Source organism: Sphaeramia orbicularis, chromosome 19, assembly GCF_902148855.1.
Source record: "Sphaeramia orbicularis chromosome 19, fSphaOr1.1, whole genome shotgun sequence".
Taxonomy (NCBI): domain Eukaryota; kingdom Metazoa; phylum Chordata; class Actinopteri; order Kurtiformes; family Apogonidae; genus Sphaeramia; species Sphaeramia orbicularis.
In genome coordinates, this window is record NC_043975.1 from 27,499,568 (window position 1) to 27,520,043 (window position 20,476).

Here is a 20,476-nt window from a genome sequence, read left to right on the forward strand (position 1 = left end):
TGATGATCATGAAAAGTGACAAACTGTATTTTACACCAATTATTTACATGTATTGATAGGATTAGTGGATCATTAGGTAATAAACAGTTTAGATCAGTAGATGCTTTTGGTCACTGGTGGCTGTTTGGGTCTTTATGGGTTAATGAGGATATTTGACCAGAAGTATGGACTTAATTTTATATCATGTTTTTAGGGCCACGTGAGAATTTTTATAAAGCATTCAAAAAATTCATGACATTCAATTCTCAAACTAAAATCTTGAGAATAAAGTAGAACTGTCACAATAGTCAAACGTTCAATATTAGTACAAGACGTCAGACATTTGGCACTTGGAAAGTACAGGCTAAATTATTTAGAACCAGTTTGTGGTTTGACAGAATATCTGAATTATGGGTATTGTAGTTGCTAAAAACGAGGTATCGCTCAGCTTTTTTTAGTCCGGTCCAGGCTTTTGCATTTGTAAAATATAGCTAAATGTTGTGAATACAGTTGAAATGAGTGTTAGTGTTGGGAATACGAGCAAATAAAGGACTATTTATGTTTGGTTTGCGGACATATTGCAGAGAATTACATTGAAATGAATACTTTATCCTCAAAATTGTAATGTTTATTCTTCAAATGCATAGAAATCTTCCTCCCTTGCTTCCTTTTTAACGTCACTTTAACTCAATAACTCATCTATCACCAATAACTTCACTGTTGCACCTTTATTGTCTATCTATTGTCTCCTCAATCCCTTGCTGTTTATAGTTATATTCTATGTCATAGTAATATTCTGTTTATAGTTATATTGTATTCTACTTTTTTTGTTTTTCTACTACATTCGTTTTGTACCATGGGGCCTTAAAGTAATTTCAGTTTTCTGTATGCGATGTACGCGTGGCAAAATCCGGGTTTCAGCAGCTATCAGCAAATCTAATTTAATGCTTTTTAATGCCACTTTAAACAAATTTAATGCCCATGTCCAACTGCACATACAGTTTTATATATAGTTTTATGGCGGTTTACTGTCAATAGGCTTTTTAACCAGGTTCTGAACAGTTCCTCCTCCAATCACTTCTGCTGAAACTTGCATTTCCCATTTTTTCCAGCATTTGTTAATATTCCCTCTGGTCTTTCGCCACAGCATGAGCATGCTCACAGCACATTGTATTCCAAGCAGCCATGTTGTGATTTCATGTATCGGCCATAAACAATAGCCAATTTAAGGGTTCCACCTGTAAATCATCACACTATACTTCCGATCAAAATTATTAAATGTTCATATAATCAAAATAAATAATGAATAACAATGCTTTTTTCCATCAAATGTATTTAATTTTTTAATGCCTCTAGACATCGAATTTAATGCTTTTTAATGCCATTTAAGGCCTTTATTTTCAGAAAAATCTATTTAATGACTTTTAATGCTTTTTAATGACCCCCAGAAACCCTGAAAACTGACAATACAGCTTTGACTTTTTAATTCTGACTAAAGCTAATGCTAAAGCAAAAGCAAAATAAAAACCATCATTATCATTTTTCTTTCTTAATGTGACCCTAATACTCTAAACCTGATGAAGTTATAACAGATTGGACTAGGTGTGCCAAAATCATGATAAACCAATTTATGGTTTGACAGGATATTGACATTATGTAGTTACTAAAAACTAAGCATCTCTGAGCCTCTTTTACTTCAGTTCAGTTGTGATGATGAAAGTCTGTGGCCAAAAATTCAGGAACCTTTTTCTGTATTATATTTTGACTTAAAAAAAAGTTTTAACAGAGAGAAGGAAAACAAGCACAAAAATGCAACTTCGAGTCAATAAACTGACACCACCATCTAGTAGTTTACTTTAAAATCTTACTGTTTGATTTATATTTAAGCAGCTAATCTTACAAATTTAGATTTTTAGTTGAAAGTGAATGTGCACAGAAAGAAAAAAAAAAACCATCACAAATCTAGGACTTCTTCAGTGTAAGAAAATACAGTGGTAAATATAAAGTCGGTTTGTTAATATTAAAACTTTCATGTAAATTCACACTGTTTCTACGAAAAACAGACAGTCAAATACATTCTGTCATGTCCTCATTATACAAGTCATTCACATACAATCTTGACATTTTCTGCAAGGATCAAACCATTTCTATTCTGTAATTAAGATTCCTCTCTACAAGGAGCATTTCATCCAATTTAAATATGTCTGAGAGTCAGGGCAGCGCTGGCATTTTGCACTTCATAGGTTATCTTAATAATTAAAGTGGGAGTTGGTGCTGAAAACTACTTCTGCACAACTACAGATGTAAATAATGTTTTGCCTTTTCTAGTATTTGGTGTATGTACAGTTTATACAAGTTACTTTTACATTTTCATAAGGTGTTCATGGTGTAACAAAATAAATCTTTCCATTTCTACTGTTAAAGGATCTGTTTTTATGGTCTTACTGAAGTTGAGTTTGCTTTAACTGCATCAAAATAAAGGAATTGCCAAATCTGCTCCAATAACTGTTGTAAACTCACTCTTATAAGTGAGTAAAGAGCGGAGCTTATGTACAAACGGAGCCTGTAAGGTATAGCTTCATTGGTTTTTAGTGTCAGTGTAAAACCAACTGCAATTGCACGTAGAAACCCTTCACACTAAACCATATTTGTCAGTGCAAGTTATGCTAATAATGTAAGTCCGTATTAACAGCCAACGGAGCACGTCACACCACTCAACTGTGGAGGTGGGTGTGGAGACGCTAATCTCACAGTAAAATGCATCGGTGCCTCAGACCTTCTATTCGCCTGCTTCTGCTCACTCTTTCACCTTGGACCACACGCCAGACCTGCTCAGCTTCCCTCTGTTAGGACAAAAGCATCTTGGTTGCATACAGCAGGATCCCCCCCAGACTAGCAGTGGCAGCGATAGCAATGACCCTCACTAAGAGAAAGTCCATGGAGTCCTCCAACTTTGTGTGCAGCCTCAGGACCTGTCGGTGGGTGTCCTCGCGGCCGCCTGAATTCTCGATAACGTGATTGGCCAAGCCGCGCTTCTCGTTGAGCGGCATCTGTGCAGCCACACGCTGCTCAGCCTGCTCCTGGGTCAGGCCGTCCCTCTGCATCAGGCGCAATAGCTGAGTGGCAGGGTCACTGAAAAGGAACAGACAATGGGGGTTATTTATGGTGCAGCCAGAGTGCCTTGTTAAAAAATCCAGAGGCAGTGAGTCATGCTAACGAGGCACAGAGAAAGATAGAAAAAAAAAATGCATCCAATAACTCGCAAAACTGATGGTTTAATGGCCATTTTCTGTCAAAAAGCAAAACTCTGAATATTTAACGGCTTCAAATCACAAACCGGTGAATAAACAATCCCAAAGTAAAACTGGAAAGTTATAGGAGGAAACTGAGAAAAACGAGCAGCACTCTTACCAGTAAACTACTACAGTGTGGTTGAGAAACTGAGTGAGACGTCTGGTTTCGAAAAGAAGGGGCACGTCCAGCACCACGTAGCGGTACCCTTGGGAGATGCATGAGAAGGGGGGAGCATTAAGAAACAGAATTAATTAGTGTCAACACATTTACACTCTTAACACTGTGAACATACCGGTAACACAATCGACTTAATTACTTTTAATAATAAACAACAATTTGTGCATGAAAAGTTTATTTTAAGCCAGTTGAGCCTCATGTGAGAGCAGGAAACAGCCTGTTGTAGGATTTTATGATACTGATAAAAAGAGCTGATCATACGGAATTAGATAAAAGGGCTACTTTCCTGCAAAAAACAGACAAAACACATGTTCAGTACCCTCTGATTCAATATCAAACACTGTGGTTTACCAATGTAACACACAATTAACAAACATATGTATTTATCTTGCAACTGCACAACTAAATTCTGCATAATTGCAAACTATATCATCACCAATATGAGCTGTAGTCACTATGCAATGATGTTGGATTAATACTGCTACTACTACTGTATAAACTGTTGGGTGGTTAAATCTATAGAAATGCATCATATTTTACACATCAATAATATATGACATGTAGATGTTACATTTACAAACAACATCCCACAAACCCATAAAGGAGCCATCTGTATCATATCCTCCTGAGACCCAGAAAAGCAAAAGTTTTGGCTTTTTTACATTAAATAATTGTCTTGATTGGAAACAACACAATGCAACAGTATTTTTTACATTAAAGTACATTTGATGACTTTTAATGCTTTTTAATGACCCGCAGAAACCCTGAAAACTGACAATACAGCTGACTTTGACTTTTTAATTTTGACTAAAGCTACTGTTAAAGCAAAAGCAAAATAAAAATAAGCTAAAGCAAAATAAAAACCATCAATATCATTTTTCTTTCTTAATGTGACCCCAATACAAAACTGATGAAGTTATGTTATATTTTGGGAAAAGTAGGTCAAAGTTAAAATTTTTTATGAATTTTCAAATCTTTGTTTTCTCCCATTTACTTATAATGGGCGACATTTCAAATGTCTATAAAAACATCAATTTTGTTTCAATTTACTTCAAATTTGCCACATATATAGAGGCAATTGATGTGCTGACATCAGCACACGAATAGACATGATGACATCAGCTGGATCGATGCCAAAATAAGATACAATACGTTCGAGGAGCGGGGTTTGTTGTGTCTGGCACCACTTATTTTTTTTTAATGGAATGTCCTTTGCAGTGGACAGTGTTTTTTTTTTGTTTGTTTGTTTTTTTTAAGTAAAGCTGTGAAACTCTTGTCCCCTACATTGGACACAAATGCAGTGCTGGGCCTCAGGAGGATATATGAGTTTGTTTAATTTAGGAATAGGATTATTTTCTCAACCCATAAAGAAAAATTCACAAACATGTAAAAAAAAAAAAAAAAGCACATTTGAAAATACACTACATGGACAAAAGTATTGGGACATGTCAAATTCAGGTGTTTCTTTTCTAACAGGGGTCTGGGATACACAATAATAACAAGAAATGTTATCATATAGTTTTATATTGGGATAAATATCACTGCATTGCATTGGTTAGTTTGGTTTAAATTATTATCTTTTCTTCCAAAATGCATCAGAGATGGTTTTTGCTTAATTTCTCTCAATATTGATTTAGTTTTTTTTAATCCATGACTATGATTTTAAATTTTCTACCTCTAAATTTCAAAAATATTTTTCATGCTCTGACAGTAAATAATTATTTTCTACCATATCTAACCATTTACTTTCTTCACATCTCACTTAGAAAAATTTCCCATTGAACTTTAAGGAAATATTGACGTTTACATCTCAAATCAGCACGAACAGAACATCTTACGAGCTGTAGCCATGATTAGGGATGTAATGGTATAAAAATTTCATATCACGATTATTGTGACCAAAATTATCACGGTTATCAATATTATCGCGGTATTGTTGCAATGTGCTCAAATGTTCAAAAACTACTTATATACACACTGAAATAATTTAACCAAGTTGTATTTTGAAAAAAAAAACAAATATCGGACAGACCGGGTCCTTGTGCTCGCTCGGATGGACCGGGTCCGTGCGGGAGCCCACTACCCCTGAATCTCTGCAGGTACCTTCCACCATGTTTTCAGAGGCCAAACACTGCAAACTGTGAATGCAAGCCTGGAGTGCTGCTGCTTCTCCAGGAAATGAGCAGTACCATGAGTTTTCAAACAGCGGTAATCGAATATGGTTATCATGATAATCAGAATTTAAACGGTAATACTAACTGTCGGAAATTTTACCGCGGTTTATCATTATACTGGTAATCGTTACATCCTTAGCCATGATGTGTCCCAATATTTTTGTCCATATAGTTTATGAACATCAATATTTCCTTCAACGTTGAGATAACAATTTAAACAAAATTAACTAATGCAATGCAGTAATATTTATAATATACAACTATATAGTCACATTTGTTTGAAAAGAAACACCTGAATTCAATGAGTCCCAATACTTTTGTCCATATAGTGTATGTGGATGTGGGGAATGGGATGGAAGGATGTAATGTGAAAAGGAACTAACGCTGTCAAACAAAAAGTGTGGAGTCGAATGTATAATATTTGTCTAAAATGATCATTCTAACACCTAAATACTCTGAATGTACAGCAGAGCAGAATGTCAGTTTAGATCAGTTAAGTGAACAGACTACGCTAGAATAAAATGTGACCTTGCTCCAGTGAGGTTATCACAAAGACCAGTGAACAGCACCGATTCAATGAGGAGAACTGAGTAGAAACTCCAACTTATCTACTGTATATGAAAGGTAAAGAAATGATACCACACAAAGAAATTCATGCTCAGGTAAAGACGACAGGTAACACAACACACACTGAATTTGAACAACGTGTCTCTGAGAAGATCATTTCTTTTATTAAATTGGAACAAAAAAGTTAAACAAGAAAATAAAATAAAATAAAAAATGATAGAAGATAAACAAGGAAACAAGGCATTTGCAGATTACATGTTACGGAATTGCTGATAATATCTTTTCTTTGTGAGGTTTTTACATTAAATGAACCCTATAGATCTTACTAAATCCTTCATATGCAGCTGAAATGGCTTTAAAGTCTTCACTAGTTCACAAAACCCACATGTAGGCTCTTACACATTCTAATACACTAATGCTATAACAGAAAGTTACATAAATAAATAAATAAGTTATAATTTGACATTCCCACAGAGGAAATGACATCTCAGTTTGTCTTTGATCACATACATTGTCGCTGTTGGGCAGAAACCTCTCATATCCAAAACAGTTACCGTACTTTCCGGTCTATAAGCCGCTACTTTTTTCCACACACTGTGAACCTGCGGCTCTAAAATGATGTGGCTAATTTATGTTTTCTGGGCTAACGATTGATCTGGCTGACGAAGAAGGAAACAGAGCTGCTGCATGTAAGCTTGACATCAATGAATCGATGATGAGATGTTGGAGACGGGGTGGGTGTGGCTCATAATCCGGAAAGTACGGTATTTTTCAGGAAACTGGAAAAACATGTATATTCTACATTAAATCAAATTTTGTTTATATAGCGCCAAATCATTACGAAAGTTATCTCATGACATTTTATATTTAGAGCTGGTGGAAACCAGACTCTCAAGCCAATTTACAGAAACCTAACAGAATCCTCCAGGAGCAAACACTTATGACTGTTGAGAGTGGAAGGAAAAACTTCCTTTTAACAGCAGAAACCTGGAGCAGACCCTGACTCCTGGAGGATGGGCGTCTGCCTTGACCAGTTGGTGTTGAAGAGAGAGGGTCAAGGAGGAGAAAGAAAGAGAGAGAGAAATGGGGGAGAGAGGGAGAAGGGGGGAAGAAGGAGGAGACACATGGATGCACAGCAAACTGAACCTGAACTGTTAAAAAGTAGATCAGCTGGTGCTGGTATAATTACCAATAGCTAGGACAAATGTCCGTAACTGTTAATAATTGTACTCCAAATATTTCTAAATATTTCTAAAACCTTCAGACCAACGTGAAGACTGACTACTAGAATCATTTCATGGCAAAAACAAAAAAAATGGACTTACAAGGCTTCCACCCGACAGCAACAATATTTTCGTATCATACGAAGCCTAGACTGGGTTTAAGGATGTGGGCCAAACCAGGTTCATGACTCACCTCTGAGGAAGTAAAACAGGATCTCTTTGAGCATGGCTTTGTGGATCTCTGGGTGGGTGATGGAGTTCAGCAGCTTCCTCTTTTCCTCACTGGCGAAAATGATCTGCCCCAACTTCTGCCTGTCAATCTCACCGTTCTCAAGCAGGATCTCTGGTCCGAAACGGTGAACGATACGGCAGTAAGCAGGGGTGTGGGGCTCCACCACTGTGAGAAACAAAAGGCAGTGACCATAGTTCCATTAGTTTAGATTAGAGGTGTCAAACATATGGCCCGTGGGCCAAAATCAGCCCACCAAAGATTCTAGTGGAAAAGTATATGTGTATTTGTAATATGTATTTGTGTATGCGTACTTTCTGGCTGTGTTTTTTGGTTTTTTGGGGGTTTTTTTCCTCTGGAATTTGTAATGTTTCTGGGGGGGAAGGTTAAAATATAAAGAAAAAAAGAAAGAAAAAGGCCTGTATAGTAAATGTAATTGTATTTATTATTTAAAATCTTAATAAAAAGACCTTGATCAAAAAAAATAAAGAAACAGAAATGAAAGGAAAGAAATACGTAGCTGTGTGAGCTCAGTCTTATTATTAAGCGAATGTTTTATGTTTACTTGTACATGCAGCTGAAAACCCTTCACCTACTTCTGCGACCTTTCATCGTCCCGTTACAAAAACATCATCCCTGCAGTCGAAAGAGACAGCCTTCATGATTCATACGCTCCCTCTGAGGCTCTGTCTAAATAAACCTCCTACAGGCCCAACCTCTTCATGTCCATTACAGCATTTATAGATCTAATGAAACACCAACACTTCACATCATCACTGTTAATATATATAACTGTAAAGCAACTTATACCATTTTTGACAGAAAATAGAGGAAAAAATTAGTCTGAAACATCTACATTTTACTATGAAGTGGCTGCTCTGCTATTAATGATTATTATGACATTTAACTTTGCATTTCTGTTACAATAATTCAATATTTGGATTCATGAAATTATAAATGACAATAACTCAAGCAGCTGAGATTTTTGCTGTTTCATTGGGAGATGCTATTTCCACTACAAAAATTCACTGTGTAAAAAAACCTCCTCTGGTGCATATGAGTTTACTTTGAAACTGCAAACCTACAATCAAATGCAAACTGACAATGTCCTGTTGAATCTGGCAAAAAGATAGAGAGTGTGATGAAATTTTGAAAGAAATAAAAAATTCATTTCCATCTTTTTATACTTGGACAATGTAACACGGGTCGTACACATTTTTCAGGGTCAAATTCAAGCACTTTTCAGGGTATTTTCACATTTTTCTGCAGGGATACATATATTCATGACGATTTTTTTTCCACTTTTTATCACAATGATGGACATTTTATTATGCTGTAAACATCTAAATTTAAGCTTCAATGGCAAATAGTAGCAAATAATAGCAAAAAGTTTAGAAATTAAAGAACACAAAGTTTTATCCAAATAAAGGCAAACCACTTTGCGTTCTTCGGGCACACTTGCACCGAGACAAAGATTAAGATAAAAATGTACCTGGAGTGGACCTGAGAATTTCTTTTGTTGGCATAAAGTTTTATTTTTCAAAAGGTATGACCTCTTTGTAAGTAGCTGTGGTTATAATTCAAAGCAATTTCAAGCACGTAAACTAAACTTCAAGCACTTTCAGACCTTGAAAACACAATATTGAAATTCAATCATTTTCAACAATTTCAAGCACCCGTCCAAACCCTGATGCAAGAATAGCTTCAGGCAAAACAAAAAAAAGCATCATCCAACAAGTGGTGCCAAACACAACAAACCCTGTCCCTCTCACATATTTCACCCATTATTAGTAAATGGAAAGATTTTAAAAATTCACAAAAAATGTGAACTATGACATACTGTTCCCAAAATGTAATGACATCTATTCTGGGTCACTGGCAATCTATAAACCAAATTTGTTATGAATTCAACCAATAGTTTTGCTACTAGAGTGCTAACAAAGAAACAAACCAACCAAAAACAATACCCCTTGCCTCCCCTTCGGAGGATGGGGTAAAAGTAATGATTCATTCAGATTCTCATTCCAATATGTTCCTTACGTTATGTGACAAAGCCACAGGAGCCCAATGGAGAGACACAGAAGGGCCACATTTAGCTCAGGAGCTGTGGGTTGAAGACCCCTGCTGTTGGATTTAAGATGAAGTACAATCCACACAGTGTCTGCAACTGTTTGACTTATTTCACCTTAATGTGTGTTCACTATGTACTTTAAATCAGAACTGTTTGATCAGGAGACCCCCACCTTTCCTGGCCACAACGTCAGCATCAATGATGGGACATCCAAGCTCCCGCAGCATTGAAGACACTGTGCTTTTCCCTGAGGCGATGCCCCCTGTCAGCCCCACCAGAAACATCTGAAGGAAAGAAACCAAGCAATTTTAGTGTTAATTATAGGAACAGATCAAGTAAAAGTAAACATCAAGTCAAAAATTACAGTTTCACCTATCATTCCTCAAATAGGCTCATTTTTTAGCTTAAGAACTCTATTACAAAATTTTACAAAATTTCAGTATTACTTGTAGAAAAAAAGATATAACTGATTATGTACCTAAAAACTTTGATAATAATATTTTTTCTTGCATGTGTAAGTGATATTCTAAGTCTGTGAATCTGTAGGAACTAATTATTCAACAGAATATAAAAAAGTTATGTATAATCAAATTATTAGTCAGTTATGCTCTTCTATTAGTTTTATATATCACTTCAGTTGTAATATGTATGTTAAATAAACGTTTATTAGGATATTTGTGGTGTTTTAGCGCCAGCAAAGTTTTTTACTATGACTACTGTCCCCATGTCACAACATATTTATGTTCATAAAACTTAGAATTTAAACATTTTTATCCAATATTGATCACCATTGTAGTTTAACATCATAGCTAAAGCCCTATGTTTCATTTAGTAGTACATCATGTTTTGTACATTTGCGTAAAGTGAAAAAAAATTATGTTCATTTTGAGTCCCCGTGTCACGCAGCAGTAATTTAAGCAAAATTTTATTTCTGTAAATGGGAACAAGTATAACTTATAAACTCCCACCCCCTTTTTACTAATAAAAACTAATAATTGAATTAATTCTGCTTCCTTTGCTTTGTTAACACCTTTTTTTTTTTTTTAACAATAACACAAAACATCCACACAAACCATTCACCATACATTTTTTATTGAATATGTTTTCTATCGGTTATTTACATTATTAGGACTCTAAACAGATGTTACTATATCATTAAGGAAGCAAAAGTAATGCCCTTTTATGAGCAACACATATTGAATTTATTTTGTTATTACTAGTGTACATGGAAATTGCTATATTGTCTTGATCAGCTTTATTTATTAAAGTATTTGCTCTGATATTAGTTCCTTGTACACATAAAAAAAATGTTTGTTTACAAATAAATGAATGAATGAAATTAATGAATATGAAATGTATCCCTGTGTCACTGCTTGATCTGGCCCTATATTGCTTATACTGACACTTTTTTGGTCAGTCAATACCAGAGACATAATATTGTAAAACCCTGAGGACATTTAACAAATATCTGAAGTCTATAATGGCTAAAATTTACTTAGGGGGTCAAATGAGTGGCTACTTTTGTCAAAAAAAAAAAAAAAAAAAAGTTGTAAGAAATGCATAGAACTGTGTTGAAATAATGCTAACACATTTGTGCACAGGCTGCTAATATTATTTGACAGTGGAAGCTCTATTTTCAGAAATATTGGATTTTGAATAGCACGTGTATGTGAAAACTTTTGCTGGTGGACAGACGTGACATTCCCCATGATGATCTGGTCAGTACCAGTACTTTATATGTAATAAACTTATAGACTTACTATTGCTAATTATCCTCTTATTCATAAATGTTAGTATTGTGGATCTAAAACAATAACAGCTTAATAAAAACACAAAATGTGGCAGTGAACGGATGTGACATGGTTGTCACAGATCCCATCATACTGATGCTTGGCAGCCATGTCACTGTTTCCAGAAATGATCCCTGTGCAAAAACTAGTATCATAGAATTGTTATTTCTTTATAAAAATGCTTATTATTAGAAAACTGTTGATTTAAAAAGTGACATGTGACATTCTTAATGTATGTATTGGCGTAACATAAGCAGGATGGATCAGGACCATACTCCATACTGCAACCTGTAAAAATAAAACATGTGATATGTAGTATAGAATCTTGTAAGAAAAACTGGGGAATCTAAAAGAATTGAGTATTTGTTTTTTCAGGTAAATTCAGTTAAAATATAACTTGGCCATTTGTGACATGAAAATATAGCATTAATTGTGATGAAATTGGACATTTTTGACCTGAAAACATAGTTCATATGATCATCAACATGTTGCAACAGAACTGAAATCCTGTACAGGGTGGGGAAGCAAAATTTATAATGAACATTTAGTTGTTTTTTCTCAGCAGGCACTATGTCAGTTGTTTTGAAACCAAACATATATTGATGTCATAATCATACCTAACACTATTATCCATACCTTTTCAGAAACTTTTGCCCATATGAGTAATCAGGAAAGCAAACGTCAAAGAGTGTGTGATTTGCTGAATGCACTCGTCACACCAAAGGAGATTTCAAAAATAGCTGGAGTGTCCATAAAGACTGTTTATAATGTAAAGAAGAGAATGACTATGAGCAAAACTATTACAAGAAAGTCTGGAAGATACTATTAAAGAAGAATGGTAGAAGCTGTCACCCGAATATTTGAGGAACACTTGCGCAAGTTTCAGGAAGCGTGTGAAGGCAGTTATTGAGAAAGAAGGAGGACACATAGAATAAAAACATTTTCTATTATGTAAATTTTCTTGTGGCAAATAAATTCTCATGACTTTCAATGAACTAATTGGTCATACACTGTCTTTCAATCCCTGCCTCAAAATATTGTAAATTTTGCTTCCCCACCCTGTAAATTTGCATAACTTGCATTTACCAACACAAAGTTCCTTTGGGGATTACTTATATTGATTTCTTATGCACAAATACATAAATAAGACCTCTAAGCAAATGTATGCTGATAAGAATCCCGAGGGTGAAGAAAACACATTAACTTTAGATTTCAAGGCCAAAAAATGATAAAATGACAGCTTAAAAGCTTAAAATAACCACACTAAACAGGACTATATCTTAAAACCAAAGTACAAGCTTAAACTGTCAAATGTACCTACTTTGCAACAACATAAAACACCCTGATGTCAATGTGCATCTAGTTTGTCATAAGTGATTTGCTGTTTCTTACTCTTAAGGTTAGCAAGGCGCCCCCTGCTGCCTAAACACTGAACTACACCCTGATAATGTGCTACATATTTCGATGAACTGGACTCTAAACTGGTTTGACTGGTTCTACACACAGACTTGAATATTTCCACTAGAACAAAAGCTAAATGTAAACCCCTGACAATCCTTCACTGTAGCTGCAGTCAGCTCTAGCCAACCTGCAGACTGCTTATTTTCAGACTCCAGTCCCTGGGACACTATTACTGAAACAGACTTCATTTGTGCAGTTTTTTCTCTTCACCTTGTAAATGTCAGATGTTCCTCAAGTGTCCTGGATGTGCAGATGAAGTCCGTGCAGAGCCACAGCGCTGGGCTGAGGCAGTAAACAAGCAGAGCTGCTAACAGGCTAACTTTAGCACAAGTATTAATCAGCTCCAAACAACAACATGGACATGAGCAAATACAACCGCAGCCATTCCAACGTCTCCCCGTCGACAATACAATCTGGTGAAAAGGGTTATGGCAGTGGTACTAAACACTGGAGTTTATTAGAGTAAATTCTACTCAACTTACTGCTAAACACCTAGCTTTAAAGCCTGACGAGCGCAACACAGAACATCTTCCGACGTCGTTTTAGTTTGGGCAATAGTTCCACTTAGATAATAATAATAATAATAATAATAATAATAATAATAATAATAATAATAATAATAATAATAATAAGCCGCTGAGATTAAATCTGCTAAAGCTTACTTTAATAAGATGAATTGGAAAACAAATGGTAAAAGTGCTGGTTAGTTGATGTATTCAGTGTATATGATGAACTTTTATTGCACACAGACACACAAACTTGGCAACGTTTTTGCTATTTTTATTCTGGGGACATGTTACTTGCAAAGTAGTGTAATAATAATAATAATAATAATAATAATAATAATAATAATAATAATAATAATAATGATGATGAAAATAATAACCCTCAAAGATTAAATCTGCTAAATCTTACTTGAATAAGATGAACTGGAAACCAAATTATTACATTTCTGGTTAGTTGATGTTTTCAGTGTATATGATGAAGTTTTATTACACACACACACATACACACACACACACTTGGTAACGTTTTTGCTATTTTTACGCTGGAGTCTACATTTTACTAGTAAAGTGGTGTAATAACAATGTATGTGTAATAATGTGTGTAATGTACATATAATAATAATAATAATAATAATAATAATAATAATAATAATAATAATAAGTGGGGCGGCCATGGGTCAGGAGGCAGAGCGGGTCGTCCAATAACCAAAGGGTTGGCGGTTCGAATCCCGCTCAATCCTAGTCAGTCTGTTGTGTCCTTGGGCAAAACACTTCACCCTCTTTGCCTCCAGTGCCACTCACACTGGTGTATGAATGTTTGGTGGTGGTCGGAGGGGCTGTATGTGCAAATTGGCAGCCACACTTCTGTCAGTCTGCCCCAGGGCAGCTGTAGCTACAAATGTAGTTTACCACCACCAGAGGGAGAATGTGAGAGAGAATGAATAATGGATCAATAATGTAAAGTGCTTTGGGTGTCTAGAAAAGCGCTATGTAAAATCTAATCCATTATTATTATTATTATTATTATTATTATTACAATTGTATTGAGCTTTTCAAGAAACTCAAAGGTGCTTTACATAAAAAAAAAACTAGAATGACCAAACTCTACAAGAGACACTTTTCCAAAACTTGTTTATTTCCAGAAACAAAGTTTTGTGTGATGTAAAATGAAAATATCCCGTTTTCTTATTATGAACTAAAAATATATACAACACAGTGCATCTGGTTTGCTGTTAGAAAAAGTAAATATTTTTTTTGCCTAAGCAAAAAGCTTAAAAAAAAAAAAAAAAGAAAAAAGGCCATTTTCCAAATTAAAAATGTCAGTTTTCTTCATTCTGGTTAGTATTTTGGTTTAGAGATAGAATTTCTGAGGCCACAGACGGACTGGAGGAATTGTGAAAATGTTTGGACCTTTTCCCTCGGTGGACTGTTTCACCTCCATCCTCGCCTTCTTCCCGTTCCAGTCGGCCTCTCTTCACGAAATGATCTATCCTAGATTCAAGGCTCTCACAGCATGGACGCTCCAGGAGGGGACGGTAGTTTTTCTGCCGACTGCCTTCTACGAGGCAGCAGTGGTTGGAAGACTCTCCACCTGAGGAGAAACCAAACAATATAGCATATATCCTTCAAAAAACTTAAAAGATGACAGTTCAGTAATTAATGGAGGTAAAAAGAAAAAGAAAAACAACTGATTTTTTTAGAGGATTATCTGACACGCAGAACAGACACAAATCTAATTACACTACTAGACACTGTCCTAAAAGCATCTATTCCACGCCTTTAATACTCCGTTCTTATTCATTCTATGGTCTATTATTTCTATATAGCCAACTGTTGCTATGCTATAGAATTTAAGTAGCTGAGTAATAATGTGCAGAAAGTACATCATTTTTATTAAATAGGAAGGTGATGAATTACACATTAGCTTTGCCCCTAAATAGCAGGTGTATTTAAACCAAGCCCTTCATCATAATTAAATGCATTAAATATATGAGACTACAGCCCTTATGGTCTTCCCACCTATGGCTTCCAAACCGCTCATCATCCCATGGAGGACGTGGGCTCTGACTGTGCTTTGAGTCCAGTGTTGTTGCAGCGTAGTCAGGACGTGGTTCACCTCCTCTAGTTCCTGTTTCCAACTCAGACCTTCAAAATGGCAGTCGTACAGCACCAGGGGGTAGTCTACTGCCATACTAGAGACAAGACAGAGCATGTTAAGCAGTGGTTCACACAATTTATACCATTACAGGGTATCTGCAGGTTTAACAAAGCTGCATTTATGACTTTTTAAGATATTTTTCAAGGCATCTTTGGTCGAATTGAAGTCTTTAGGTCCACATAAATAACAGTACATCAGGCCTCATAGTTATCGTCTTGAACCAGTTTAACCATGTTTCAGTCCAGATAATATTACATTTCCATTTCTCTATGACTAACGTCTCTGCTGTTAAAGCTCATACCTGAACCTAACCTGATTCTAATCTCAATTAAAATATAATACTCAACACGTATCACACATTTAATAAATGCTTTACAAAGACTTCCAAAGCAAATATAGCAATATTATTTACTGTGTCTGTGGAACAAGATTTAAGGATTAATTACCATTTTTCAGGATAATTAGGGCTTTAATATAGAATAATCACATTTAAACTTTTTAAGGATCCATGGACATTCTACATTCCTGATGTACCGATGTACTCAGCTAATGCCATATTAATACTTGATAAGATTTTTGTCTTCTCAACCAGTTTTCTTTTCTTGTTAATATTGTGTTGTTTTTTATATATTGTCACTATATGGACTTTGCTGCATAATAAATGTCCTTCTTTTGGACCAATAAAGACTATTCTGAACAGCAGATTTTTCCATCCACATTATAAACACTAAAAGCCTGATGTTAGATGTGAAAACTTTGTACTAGAATAACTTCTAGTAGTAGGATCAATAAAGACAACAGTCAGTTCACCTGTATTGTGGCTTTCTAGGGTTCTTCTCAACATCCATGAGCTGATCAATTATCTCTGGGGTTTCCAATTTTTGTCCTATCAGAAGAAGCACAGCCATCATGCAGCGTACCTGCAGCAAAACATACAATATTTAGAACAAGTGGTGGCAGGCACAACAAACCCCACCCCTCACATGTATTGTAATTTATTTTGGCATCAATCCAGCTGATGTCATCATATCTATGCATGTGCTGATGTCAGTGTATCAGTTGCCTCTATATATGTGCCAAGCTTGAAGTAAATTGAAACAAAATTGATGTTTTCATAGACATTTGAAATGTCTCCCATTATAAGTTAATGGGAGAAAACAAAGATTTAAAAAATTCATAAAACATTTTAACTTTGACCTACTCTTCCCAAAATGTGACCACATCTATTCTGGGTCACTGGATATCTATAACTCCAATTTGGTATGAATTCAACCAATAGTTTTGCTGCTACAGACATGCGAAATTTCACCCATTATAAGTAAATGGAGAAAAAAAAGGATTTAAAAATTTCATTAAAAATGGAAACTTTGACCTACTTTTTCCAAATTGTAATGACATCTATTCTGGGTCAATAGCAATCTATAAACCTAATTTGGTATGAATTCAACCAATAGGATTGCTGCTAAAGTGTCAACAAACAAACAAACAAACCGAACCAAAAACAATACCCACTGCCTCCCCTTCTGGGGGCGGGGTCATAATAATGTAATGTACGTACAGTGTTATTATTGTCCTTAAAAGGAATTGATTCTGTTGTTGCATTAAAAAGTATAAATCAAAGCTATATTGAAAGACATATGACATAAAATCAGGTGTGCTGGATCTAAATGATCACGGTTCAGTGTTTACCTGGTGATAAAGGAAGGCCAGTCCTTTGACCTCAAACACATAGAGGTCATACTGGTCTGTGCTACCGCCGTGCTGTGGTTTTACAGGTTTGACTGAGGCTGAAAGGATCGTCCTCTCAAACTGCAGCACTCCATTGCCCACGTCCATTTTGCACAAATTGCGGAAGTCATGAGTGCCTTCATATCTGTTTGGTGTCAGGAAAACTTCAAATGAGCAACGTGATATTATGTAGTGACAGAGCAGTACAACAACTTCATTCTTTCTCATCTTAAGAAAAGATGCACACACATTCCTCTAGGTCCTCACCTTTTTGCAGCTTCTGCCATAACTGATACATCCAAACATCCTCTGGGGAAATAATACCGATATGTGCGAGACTGACAGTCAAAGCGTGCGCTGAATCCTTCTGCTACTGGAGCCCAGTCCAAGATCCTTATGTCCTGGGGAAGGACTCGGTTCAGAATCTTCACATACGGAAGCTCAGGGACATCTGACTTAGTCTTGGTACTAACATCGACATTCTCAGGGAGTATAACGCCCAGTCCTCCACAGAACTGAGTGGAGCGCACGTCGATGGTTATGACCTGGGAGGAGACGGAGACCTGATGTTCATAAATTCTGCTTATGAAGTGAAATTACAGTGTTAAAGGTTTATCACTGCTGCACTTCATACTGTGGTGAAACACGGTGTTTGCTCTTTATCCAAATAAGAATTCCAGACTTTTTGAAAACTGCTATTTTTTTCCCCAAGACCCTGAGTTTTATACTTGCTTGCCTACTTTTTTGGTTGAGATTCTACCTGTTGTGTGTAGTAGAAAACTTCATTTTAATAAATGCATGAATGAATGAATACATAATTCACAGTAAATTATGTTTTACTGACAGAAACATTTATCACACAAACAACTTTCGCTAGAATTATTCCAGTACCGACCAATTAGTGAAAACATAGAGGTTTTTTTTTATGCTTTCATCATGTATTTCTTATCTTACAGGATTATGGGCCTTTGAGCATACTCTAAAATTCAACTACGAGAGAAACTTTTTTCCATACTTTATCAAGACTTTCACGCAGAATTCCAGACTTTTCAAGGTCTGGAAAACATTCATTCATTTATTATCTGAACCCGCTTCATCCTCACAAGGGTCGCATAGGTCGCTGGAGCCTATCCCAGCTACTTATGGGCAAAGGCGGGGCACACCCTAGACATGTTGCCAGTTCATCGCAGGGTTGACATATAGAAACAAACAACCAATCACTCTCACATTTACACCTATGGGCAATTTAGATTAACCAATTAACTTAACAGTGCATGTCTTTGACTGGTGAGAGGAAGCCAGAGTACCCAGAGAATTGCTTGCACTGAACTACCGTGTCGCCCTGAAAACAGTGTTTCAGAATTCCATACTGTTTAAGACTATCAAGACCTGCTCAAACACCCTGTGAAAGTAAATGTTTTTTTCTATCCAAGTTGCCACAGGCTTCTTCTTAACCCATAAAGACCCAGTGCTACTTTTGTGTCAGTTCCCAAATGAAATTTCCTCTCTCTCTCTCTCTCTCTCTCTCTCTCTCTCTCTCTCTCTCTATATATATATATATATATATATATATATACATATATACATATATATATATATATATATATATATATATATATATACACGTAACCTTTCTTAAACAATTTATCACCATTTATTATAATATTATCTTCGGTATTTTGCATTTCATCAGTACAAATCAGGTATTTTCCTGTATTTAATTCACTGATCATATAAATGTTCATTAAAACTCAGATTAAAATTGAGATTTATTACATCAAAAACTGAAAAAAAATGAAGAAAATGACTTTTTCAGTAAAATCTATAATTAACAGAACATAAAAAAAGTGTCTACAGCCACTGTTATTCATCAAACTCGATGGGTTTTACTGGTGAATCAAGGTTGAAGAAGATGCCAGTGTTTCCATGGTAACTATGGAGCCTCTGAACACCCAAATTGGTCATATCTGATGACCATGAAAAGATGACAAACTGTATTTTACAAAAATTATTTACATGTATCGATAGGATTAGTATATCAACAGGTATTAAACATTTAGATCAGTAGTTTAGATCAGTAGATGGTTTTGGTCGGTGATGGATGTTTGGGTCTTTATGGGTTAAAGACTATTTTTACAAAGCAATAAATAACAGAGACACATAGTTGTATATTACAGAAACTTCATGCTATTGCATAGATTTGTCAGCTCCTCCAGCACACCTGTATAAAACTAGTCCATCTCAGTGTTCTCACCTGGGAAAAGGCACTGACTCCTTTATCAGTCCGCCCACACCGGTGGTAGTTGGAGCTCTGCCGGTCCTGGATGAGTCGAGTCTTCAGCAGAGCTTCAAAGAGCCTCGCCTCCACCGTGTTGTCTGTGTTCTCCTGAACAGCGAAGCCCTGGTAGGCCCATCCCAGGTAAGCCAGCCTCAAAGCCACATGACGCTTTGGATGGATGGAGAAGTCAAAGGGCCGCTCCTTGGATGCTTTCTTACCCTTTTTGCTGCTGACGTTCCCCTCCATGATACTGTTTGTGTTTTTAACAGAAGCTTGACAGGACATCCCATCATTGTTTTGTTCCTGTACTTCACTGCTCTGCTTCAGCTGGGACCTCAGCTTCTCCAGTTCTCCTTCCAGCTCTTTTATTCGTTGGGTTAGAGCTTCTGACATGATGCTATGAATACGACACAGAAAAGGACCATTTATAGTAAACAGCAAAAACAATGTAGGACCACATGTATACATGCACTAACTAAACTGTTGAGCTGCTTTTATAAATGGATATACAAACTACACTATAGCTATACTATCCTATTATATATAACACACTATGTTATATTTTACTTTAATAAATACTTGAAGAATGACTATTCAGAAAAGCCCCTCTGTATTTACACTATGCTGACTAGTTGTTTAACGGCTTTAAAGTTCTTGAAATGAAACCCAAAGCAGGATAATATCAAGGCGAGGAGGTGTTTATACATAACTTAGCATAAAACTATATACTTACCTTCGATATGAGGTTTTTTGTTGATTGTAAACTTGTGATTTCTGCCCAGTTTGTGGAGATCCTTTCCGTCACACGTTGCCTTCCGAGCCGATGCGGGACCGAAATAGA

At 35.9% G+C, this 20,476-nt stretch overlaps 2 protein-coding genes across 2 annotated transcripts; both read right to left on the reverse strand.

Annotated features, from left to right (window-relative positions):
* Positions 1-1,810: 1,810 nt before the first annotated feature.
* On the reverse strand, positions 1,811-13,490 carry dcakd (dephospho-CoA kinase domain containing). Its single transcript, XM_030121932.1, has 5 exons — positions 13,176-13,490; positions 9,887-9,998; positions 7,608-7,811; positions 3,391-3,478; positions 1,811-3,111 (listed from the first exon to the last, which is right to left on the reverse strand). Exons 2-5 carry the CDS (start codon positions 9,996-9,998, stop codon positions 2,826-2,828), a joined length of 690 nt encoding a protein of 229 aa, XP_029977792.1. The 5' UTR covers positions 13,176-13,490; the 3' UTR covers positions 1,811-2,825.
* A 1,169-nt stretch (positions 13,491-14,659) lies between these two features.
* pus3 (pseudouridylate synthase 3) lies at positions 14,660-20,467 on the reverse strand. The gene is made up of 7 exons (XM_030121931.1): positions 20,369-20,467; positions 19,612-20,032; positions 17,625-17,902; positions 17,319-17,502; positions 16,440-16,549; positions 15,491-15,663; positions 14,660-15,062 (listed from the first exon to the last, which is right to left on the reverse strand). The coding sequence occupies exons 2-7, from the start codon at positions 20,026-20,028 to the stop codon at positions 14,791-14,793; spliced, it is 1,434 nt and encodes a 477-aa protein (XP_029977791.1). The 5' UTR covers positions 20,029-20,032; positions 20,369-20,467; the 3' UTR covers positions 14,660-14,790.
* Positions 20,468-20,476: the final 9 nt, after the last annotated feature.